This window comes from Pagrus pagrus (genome assembly GCF_965226575.1).
Source record: "Pagrus pagrus genome assembly, chromosome: 22".
NCBI classification, from domain to species: domain Eukaryota; kingdom Metazoa; phylum Chordata; class Actinopteri; order Spariformes; family Sparidae; genus Pagrus; species Pagrus pagrus.
In genome coordinates, this window is record NC_140204.1 from 2,955,136 (window position 1) to 2,965,244 (window position 10,109).

Sequence of the window (10,109 nt, forward strand, 5' to 3'; positions counted from 1 at the left end):
TGTTAGCTTAGTCTGGCACATAAGCTAACTCCCATGTCATTTTTATACATCTTTATCTGTATTTATTACATTTAAAGTCTTAATTTAGCTTCAAAAGGTGCTGGTTGGTACTTACCGAGCTAGCTTAACGTTAGCTTGGATTAACGAGGGAAAACAAATCCCAGAAACAGATTTAACAGATTAAACAAATATGATATTAGCAAGTGAGACGTGCTGGTGGTAGTTGTTTTTAAAAACAATTTACATTATGATACCGCTGTCATGTTTGCACATTAAATATGAAGCCAGGAGACCGTTAGCTTAGACTGTGGCTAGTGACGTTAGCTTAGTCTGGCACATAAGCTAACTCACATGTCATTTTCATACATCTTTATCTGTATTTATTACATTTAAAGTCTAATTTAGTCAAAAGTTGCTGGTTGGTACTTTTTGTAACCAAGCTAGCTTAACGTTAGCTTGGAACAACAAGGGAAAACCACAGATTAAACAAATATGACATTAGCAAGTGAGACGTGCTGGTGGTAGTTGTTTTTAAAAACAATTTACATTATGATACCGCTGTCGTGTTTGTCAGGACACTTAAGGAGAAACGAGTTACGTTAGCGTCCGCCCGGCCGAGCTAACGTGCTGTAGTCTGGCACATAAGCTCCCTGTTAAACTACAACATGTCGTTTTTAGACTTCTTTATCTGTATTTATTACATTTAAAGTCTTAATTTAGCCTCCGGGGTGCTGGTTGTTACTTCTGGTTTTACTTCTGAACACTATGATCTGTTCACTGCTGCTGTGGCTCGCTGGTGGTTTTGCCGCCACCAATACCAGTAATAACATCACAGTTAATAATGATAATATATGTTTTCTTTTATATAACAAGTTACAAAACAGACTTGTGAAGTGATTAAGAACCAAAACCTCTGAATAAAAGATGATCCATTAGCCGGCTAAATATTTGATGACATTATGTCGGCACAGCTCTCGTTGTCTCTGCTTATTGCTCATTTTTACTTTTAGTAGAAGGGTTTATCTGTCGTGTTTTAATAATTAGCAACAAAACAGAGACCGATCTATGATCTGATGTCTGCTGCACAGTAATCAAGTTAAATAACAATAATAGGCCGACGGCATGATGGACTTTTATATATCTAACTTGGTTAATTCAACATTATTCAATGTGCCTTAAATTAAAACAAATATTTGCTTTTATTTGTTTACAGTTGGATGGTTTGATAGATACCACTTTCATGTCTGTTTGTTAGATATGAAGCTGATTGGTTCATCTTAGACTGGAAACAGTCCAATAAAACCAGTTTGTTTAATTTGACACACGTGTTTTTATTGAAGATTAAACAGTTAAGTTGTTGATGAGCGAGCTTTCCCCATGTTTCCTCTCTGTGTGCTCAATAATATTTATTGGGTAGCCGTGACAGTGGTCCTGGTCTTCTAAGTCTTGGAGGAACACACTTCGTCCCAGAGTTGTCGGGCTTCCTTTCTTTTCTCTCTTGCTTTTATTTGTTTGGGTTTTTGGCCTCGATAACCAAACAGCACCGATCCAACGTTGACTTGACTCAGCCGTGTTGTGTTTCACGTGTATCACATGCATCCTCTTTTCTTTTGTAGGAGTCAAAGCTCTTGTTGTGGCACATGGATGAAGCGGCCCCACCCTCCCTCCCTCTGTGTGTCTGGGGGGACAGCTGGGACCCGAGGCAGCAGGCCCGGCCCGGCCCGACCCGGCCCACCCCCCACTGCCAGCCAAACCAGTGAACCATTCATCCAGATATGACAAGGTGAACGAGCCATTATGTTCTCTCACACATGAATCAATACGCATAATAACCCAAAGACGTCAGCTTACTGAAATCATGTGTTAATTATGGACAAATTAATGGTGCACTTGTACAGTGTTGTGGACGTTTTATGTTGTTTTACGTCAGATGTTCAAATAAATATAAATATAACACAGAAGATGTTTAAAGCATGTTTACATGTTGTGTTACACACTAAAGGATCTTCATACTTCCTCCACAGGGTTTAACCCTAAATAAACAAACAAACTCTCTTTGTTTTCATGACTGAATAAACAAACTGACCTTAAACCACAACACAAATTCTTACTGTGTTTAAAGGTGGCGGACCCTGCCACCTTTCGAGCTTCAAATCCTGTTCTGGGACCTTATTTTCCTCTGAGAGCAGCTTGTTTATTCACTGATGGACAGAAGTTTGTATTATTACCTCATTAATATTGTAAATATTAAAATTCTGGGTTTGAATTTCTTCTACAAAACTACAGAATGCCCCTTTAAATGTTCAAGGGGAAAAAATCTCAAGCCAGCTTCTTAAATGTGACGATTTGTTGCTTTTCTTTGTTGTTTCTGACAGTAAATGAGGAGTTTTTGGGTTTTGAACCGCTGGTTTGACAAAAGAAGCTATAAAGATGTCACTTTGGGCTCTTGGAGTCTGTGATGAACACATGAATTTATCTTGCTGATAATTAGCTACATCACTACAAACATACATATATACACGTAACTGAACTGTTTATTTATAAGAAAATGTTGCTTGTATGGTTCAGTTACTAATGCAGCTCAATTCTTAAGGTGTATTCACACAGTTTCCACATTTTTCTTTTTGGTGTGTATGTTTTTAAAAAATAATACAAACAGGATTTTTATGACAAAGTTTTTATTGAAGGTTAAAGTAAGTAAAGGTAAGAATCAGTACAATAAATGGTCCTTTAACATGAGCAAATAAGACACTTTTCAATAAAATGAATCAGTAAACGGTTATTCATATTAAGAGGTTACATGAAAACAAAGAAAATCAGAAACATACAACTAAGGTAACATACAAGAAGAGTTTATCTGTGCAGGACAAGGTTGTTTAATATGGAAGATGTTAAAACTGAATGTTTCTTTGTGTTGCAGCTTTACGTTTGTTTGGTCTACAACGCTGTGTGCTAATGATGTGTGTAGGTAATAAAAGCAACATGACATCATTATATAGTGTATTTGCCCTTTTGCTCCAATATCTGGATTTCTAAGGCGAGTTTCCTTTTCTCGAGTTCGAGCTTCTCCGTCTCCATCTCCACTTTCTTGATAGTCTTCTCCAGCAGAACAGACTGGAGAACCTGATCTCTCTTCTGTCTTCGAACAGGTTCAGTTGTGTCTTCTGGAGCCGGTCGTGGTGCTGAAGGCAGGTTGAGGTTCTCTGCAAGAGAAGCGTCTTCATTAAAGGTGAAATATGTTTGACTTATTAACTCACATTATCAACAGCTTGTGAAGAAACACCAGCTTTAACGTTGTCGTATACAAACGTTGATGTATGTATAATGTTGTGGGGATATTTACTGAAGTTAGCATGCTAACCAGCTAGCCTCTAGCCACTTCATACCTCAAGAGGTGATAGTCTGATAGGAAACAACACCAACACCCCCCTGTTCTGAGCTCCCAGCCAGGTGAGTCAGCGAGTACGACCACTAGCTTCATGCTGAACCTTCATGGCTAACAGCAGCTGCAGTTAGCAGCAGTTAGCGGTCACTCTGGTGATATGCCGCCCCCTATTTGTTTGGAGTATGAATACAACAGGTGGCTAATTTCTTACGTATTGCATCATTAAAATGAACTTAATGGGCCCAAAAGCTGTTTTCCAACCGCCATTTAACAACAAAGGCAGAAGAATAGAGGAATAAATTAATATGTAACACAGGCATAGTTGAATCAAGCATTTAAACTTACTGTTGTTGTCCTCAGTATCCGTCTGGTGTCCTCTGAATCTCTTTCCACACTTCTTGCAGGGGTAGTCAGCTGTTGAACTGTACTGGTACCAGAATGAGCAGACACATTGTTTGCATGCCCAGTGTCCACAGAGTAAAAGGATTGGATCCATCACATCCTCCTCACACACTGAACAGCTGGAGGGTGACCAACAAGACACACACTCAGTCTAGCCTCAGACAACTAACATTAATCGGCTTTTAGATGCAAGATACTTCACATATTTTACAGAAAGCACTGAATTATATTACCTTTGTTTCTTCTTAAGTTTAAAGCTGGGCGGCTCAAACATGGACGAATCACTCTTCATGGAGACATGTGACACTGGGGAGTCAGTTTCACGTAACGGTTCACTAAAGAGAGAAAAACCTTCAGTTAATCCTTTCAGTTATTTTCCTCACTCCACACTGATGGAAAAATGTGACTCCAGTGATGAAATAAAATTGAAAAAATAAATTTTAATTTTCAAGAAGAGAAAAAAAATTGAGTAATAAAGAAATATAGTTAGATTAATCCAAAAAATAATCTATAGATGAATCCATTACTTGATTTTTTTTTTAAATAATCGTTACGCAGCCCTTCATAGTAATGAACCGCAGCCACTATAAGTCTCTGATGAATTAACCTCAACATGCTTTTAGACGCGACATACTGCACTGAATTATATTACCTTTGTTTCTTCTGAAGATTAAAGCTGGGCGGCTCGTACATGGATGAATCACTCTTCATAGAGACTATGGAAGCTGTGGAGTCAGTTTCACGTAACCGTGCGCTAAAAACAGAAAAAAGGGGGTTAAGAGCTGTCGGCCAGTTGTGCATTTCTTACTGTTGGCTGGACAGCAACAGCTTTAAACAGCTCAAAAGATTCAGAGAGACTGAAACTGGAGGTTCATAGAACCGTGGTTACATCTGTAACCCTCGTTTTACAGTCAGGGGTCTGTAGGTTTTCAGTTTAGTATGTTTTAGGTTCATAGGTCATTTTTTCCTTTATTTAAAAAAGTGTAAATAATAAATGATGGTTCATTGACTATAACTCTGACTGTTAGTACAGAAACCAAAACATTAGCATATGGTTAATGAGAATAAAACACTAATTACTTCAGTTATAATCCACAATTATTACAAATGACTCTAAAATCAAGATAATTAGTATATTTTACAGAAAATATTTAATTAAATTACCTTTGTGTCTTCTGAGGATTGAAGCTGAGCAGCTCATCCGGGGATGGTTCACTCTTCACGAAGAGAAGGGGACGCACACTACAGCGCGGTGAACTGAGAAGAAAATAATATTTATGCATAACTTATTCAGTAGTCTGTGTGCTGCACATGAGGACGTAACACATTTAATGTTGTATATAAAATGTCATAACCCAGGGAGCATTTCTCCCATGAAAAGACAATGAAAAAACGGCTGTCGTCGGCCTTTTTGGATTTAGTTGTAATTTGTTTTGACATTTCCAGCGCTGTACCTGAAAGAACTCCTCCTACACTGAACTGAAATAAACTAAACAAGGAGTTTGGTTTAGACTTTTGTTGTGAATTGGCGCTTTACAAATAAAGACTGATTGAATGAGGATCGATTGAACACCGTGCTCATGGCGGCGCATTGAATTTTGAGGTTTCGCCATTAAACAAGAAGTTGATGCAACTCCACCATCTATTGTTTAATATGTTCCAGGTTTGATCAAAGTCCCAGCCTGAAGACATCTACATGCCAGTGTTCAGTTATAGTTGCAGCGCCATCTACTGGCCACAGGACGTGGCTACACTTTGATGTTACTTATCCTCCTAGCAGGTTGACCAGATCACCTTAGGACCTTCATGGTGCCACATTGTACAGCTTGTCAGTTTTCATTGAACGCCATGAAACCATGAAACAGGAAGTTGTTGTAACTTGACTGAGAATTTTCCAACCTTGCTATACTTTTATATACTTTGTATATTTCACAGAAAGCACTAGTTCAATTACCTTTGTTTCTTCTGCAGAGGATAACTGGCCAATGAACTGCGCCGCGGATCATAATCGGGGAACAGACCATGACCGGGCCACGAACCATGACCGGGCCACAAAGGATAGCTGGGCGGGATAAACTTGGGTGTATTCCACGCCACAGAGTCAGCACTTTGAGATGTGGACTCAGTTCCTCCTAACGGACATCTAATAAGAGAAAAATCTTTTATGTTAAGTGTAACTTACAAATGACACATCTATAACATACACACGTTGATGTTTTTATTAATAGTACACAGCAGGTAGGATTACAGTGTTATCATTACTAAAGCTAACTGGCTTGTACATGGATGCATCACTCTTCAAAGAGACAACACCGGATGACTTCTGTCTTGCGCAGGTCAAGTATTTATATCAACGAAATCACGTGATCGTGGATGACCCCCGGCCAGGTTTAACTATCAGCGTCATTAATTCGATTATTCTTTAGCATCTTCTCACTTATGCATGTGCACTGCTGTAGTAGCATTGAGTGGAATCATCTAAGTTTACTAGGAGCTAAATCAGTAAGATCGATTAGCATTATAATAGTTAGTGTGTCAGAGAAAGGGGTGTCCTTGCTCCCCTCTCGCTGAATATACCGCTTCCTGTAAATCCTACTATTTTCACAGTTAGCAGAGGGCTCTCAGGCTCATGAAGACATAACACATTTATTGTTTTGTTTAATATTACCCAGTGAGCATTTCTCCCACTGAAGGATTTATATTATCTGCCCGATGACTGCATGTCAGAGATATGAGGGCTTCACTTTATTTTAGCTGAAACTCTGCATTTCCACAGACAACATGAACTGTTACAAATGGTTTCAGTATCTCTTCACAAATCTTTGATGAACTCGCCTAAATACCGTGCCTATAAAAAGTTCACCCCCTTAATTGTTTTCCCATTTTATTGCTGTTATAAATGGAATCATGGTTCAAATACAAAAAATATACAAAACAAAAAACGTATTAATAAAATGTAATGTTGAAGTGAAAACAGATTTCTACAAAGTAATGTCAATTAATTAAAAAATATATAATGTAAAATGGGTGACTGGATACAAAAACATTTCCAAGTCACTGAACCTCCCCCACAGTTAAATCCATCATTAAGAAATGGAAGGAATATGGCACATGTGTAAATCTGCCAAGACACCTATGACTACTCTGCATCTCAGCTCTTGAAGCTCTTAACTCCTTCAAAGGTACATCTACTAAATACTGATTTGAAGGAGGTGAATACTTATGCAATCATTAATTTTTTCTATTTTTAATTAATTGACATTACTTTGCAGAAAAATCAGTTTTCACTTCGACAAACAGTTTTTAATTTTTTTGTTTTGTACATTTTTTGTATATTGACCATGATTACATTTATAAAAGCAAGAAAACGGGAAAACAATTAAGGGGGTGAATACTTTTAATAGGCACTGTATGCTTTCAGATGTGAGATGCTTTTTATATTTTAAAGAATAAATTGAATTCATTTACCTTGGTGTCTTTCCATGATAAGGGGCAACACGAGCAGCTGTGAACTTACTGAAAAAAGGAAAATCATTTTACTCATGTGGCTTATTCAGCAACCAAGGTCACATCTATCACACTGATTCCAAAGAAGTTGGGAAGCTGTGTAAAACACTGGCCTTGTATAACCTACAAATGTGAATGTGTTATTAATAGTACACTAAATGCAGGATTACCTTTGGAACAATTCATCCAAAAAGGCATCAAGTGGATCTTCACTCGAGGACTCATCTTCAGTCACCTGTGAACTGTTAAGAGAAGATTGACACCAGTGGCTATGTAGATACCTGGATCTTCCATGTTGTGGGGCCCATAGAGCATGTGCACTAGAGATTTCAGCCAACCAAGCCGGCTAACTTCCTAGTTTAGTGCCGCCTTGGATAACTTGAATTGGAATATAATAATTTAATTGTGCAGCTTTGTTTCATTGAGTTGTGACGCTTTAAACAATTTATCCTCCACTTGACAGCTGCCTGTTTCATTGTGTTCCCTTCCAGCTGTTTCAGAAGTCGTGTTTAGTTACTGCTGCTGAAAACACGTTTCCTGTACTGCTGCTTCAAAATAAGAGCTCTTAGATGACTACATGACAGGGGGCTTTATTTTAAAGAAGTTATAGTAAATTAAACGTGCTTGTAAGTGAATTACCGGCGCCACTTTTGTTAGCGTTGATTCTTTGATAGTACTGTGGGGATCGGGACAAGCGCGTCATTGTTTTAAGACTCACCTTCAAGCAGGTAGAACAGTTGTGATGGAGTTGTTAATCCCTGCTATACTGAGTCAAACCGAGTAGAGCCAGGTCGGCAGATGTGATGGAAATATGGGATTAGCCCCTTTTCACATGTGACCCCCCACCCTGCTTCAGACTCTCTGTATGCAACATCAGGTGAGGCAGTTGCTCCAATAGTCTCATAATGCCTCAAACAGGTTTACACTGGAGTTACTTTACAGCCCAGTGCGTCTGCTGCAGAATATACTAGAATATATATGAGACGCCTTTACAGATATGACAAAATGGTGGTCTCAATATTCCTGCTTGATATGCTAAACATTAGGACTCAAGCTGAATGTAGTACATAGGTCCATTGTGCTAATTACCTGATCGACAGCTCACTGCGAGGGCTGTCTGGCTGTTCAGGTATCAAAGAGGATGATGAAGAGATGGCTCGCTTCCTCTTTTTCCTCCTTTGGGACATTTTTTCTGCTGCAGCTGAAACACGTATCAGAGGGCTTGTAAATGACAAGTTTAGTCAATTGTATTGATAATTGGGGCTAATTTCAATTGTAGGCGTGGATAATTAAGGACATACTGCAAGAGCACCATGTTTACATTACATTCATTTAGCTTTTGTCCAAAGTGAGTTACAATAAATACATTCAGACCCCATGAGAGCTCAGAGCCACAGTCATAATTATGAGATAAAAGTTAAACTTGTGAAATAAAAATCTGACCTTAAAGGACAACACAGTTTATATTATTTTATTTTGTTTGCATGTGGCGGACCCTGCCAGCATTAATACTGTAAATATTAAAATTATTCACAAACGACATAATGCCCCTTTAACTTGAGGTGACAACTACAGGACACTTTTATCCAGACACCAGAAGTAGTGTTGCTAACCCTGCCAGCTAAGGAAGCTAGCTCCGATGCTAATTTGCTGCTACAAACACTGGTTAATGTTGTTGTGGCTAGTTAGCAAACTTCAGCTAACCGGAAACACGGCAGCCATTTTACTTTATGGCCTCTCGCCTACTTCTGCTCGGCAGGCCTCAGTATCTTTATAAAAATAATAACAGTCGCATTTTAAATGTAGATTTCTCTGTTACATGTTAAAGTAGCTCACTGGCTTCTTTGTCAAACGCACATCATGATGTTATGATGAGCGGTTCGGGCTGTTGTGGACCGTTAACAGCAGCAGCAGGATGTGGGCCTACAGCAGCTGCTCCGGTACAACTGTGCTATAACGGCTGTAACTCACCAGGTAGAGCAGCAGCAGAACTAACGGTACCGGAACACACACGGAGTCATAAAGGACAACTTACTTTGGACTTTCTTTGTTTTCCCCACGAAAGTCCTCCTCGTCGTCTCACACCGAGCCGACACACTGTGACGCACTTCTGACGAACTTACTTTCACTTTAGGTGTTTTAAGGCGGGCGGGTCGGTAGTAGAGGCGCCACTTAAAATTTCGCTTGCGCGCATACATCATTATGTACGGTAAAGCGTAGGGAAGACGTCATCACTCTTCTGATCGGACCTCACCTCCCCGCTCTATGTGCGAACACACGATTATCGCTTCAAACGGATACAACGGGGTTTTTGACACAAAGAAGAAAAGAAATTGATGTATAACGTTTGCCGAATTAATAAGAAGTACACAATTGTTAAGAATGTGTTGTAGTCAGCGTTTCATACAGTTTATAACGTTTCTCCTAACGCCACAAGTCACAAAATTGAGCGTATTTTAAAGGGAGTCTGGGGACTTCGTCCACCGGCGTCAATGCAGTTGTAGATGACGTTTGACGGATGAATAAAGAAGCCGAATTAATTAGAAAACCCACACAAGCAAGGATTTGTTGTATATTGCGCTTCACAAAGTTGATAAAGTTTCTTTTAACGCAACAACTCACGAAATTGAGCGATTTTTAAAGACGTGACTTTTGAACACATTTTCTGAACTTTTAAAAACTGTAAAGACTAAATGATTAATCGTGCTGATAATTATCAACTGTAACTAGACTGCATACATTGAACTTGGATGCACAAAATACTTATTTAATGAGAAAATGTAGCTTGTAAGGTTCAATTTCTAATCTTCACACA

The 10,109-nt window shown here is 38.9% G+C and overlaps 1 protein-coding gene across 1 annotated transcript; it reads right to left on the minus strand.

Moving 5' to 3' along the window:
• Positions 1-2,667: 2,667 nt before the first annotated feature.
• On the minus strand, positions 2,668-9,507 carry LOC311251395 (uncharacterized protein). Its single transcript, XM_084343794.1, has 10 exons — positions 9,330-9,507; positions 8,384-8,495; positions 7,465-7,536; positions 7,256-7,303; positions 5,742-5,930; positions 4,952-5,044; positions 4,440-4,541; positions 4,021-4,122; positions 3,731-3,906; positions 2,668-3,203 (listed from the first exon to the last, which is right to left on the minus strand). The coding sequence occupies exons 1-10, from the start codon at positions 9,493-9,495 to the stop codon at positions 2,992-2,994; spliced, it is 1,272 nt and encodes a 423-aa protein (XP_084199920.1). The 5' UTR covers positions 9,496-9,507; the 3' UTR covers positions 2,668-2,991.
• Positions 9,508-10,109: the final 602 nt, after the last annotated feature.

What these genes read in the sequence shown, in the direction of transcription:
- LOC311251395 (XM_084343794.1), bottom strand. Translation starts at nt 9,495, where the DNA reads ATGATGTATGCGCGCAAGCGAAATTTTAAGTGGCGCCTCTACTACCGA. An exon ending in GAAAACAAAGAAAGTCCAAA is followed by an intron (nt 8,496 to 9,329) that starts GTAAGTTGTCCT and finishes TACGTGTTTCAG; the next exon opens with CTGCAGCAGAAAAAATGTCC. An exon ending in CGCAGTGAGCTGTCGATCAG is followed by an intron (nt 7,537 to 8,383) that starts GTAATTAGCACA and finishes TTCTCTTAACAG; the next exon opens with TTCACAGGTGACTGAAGATG.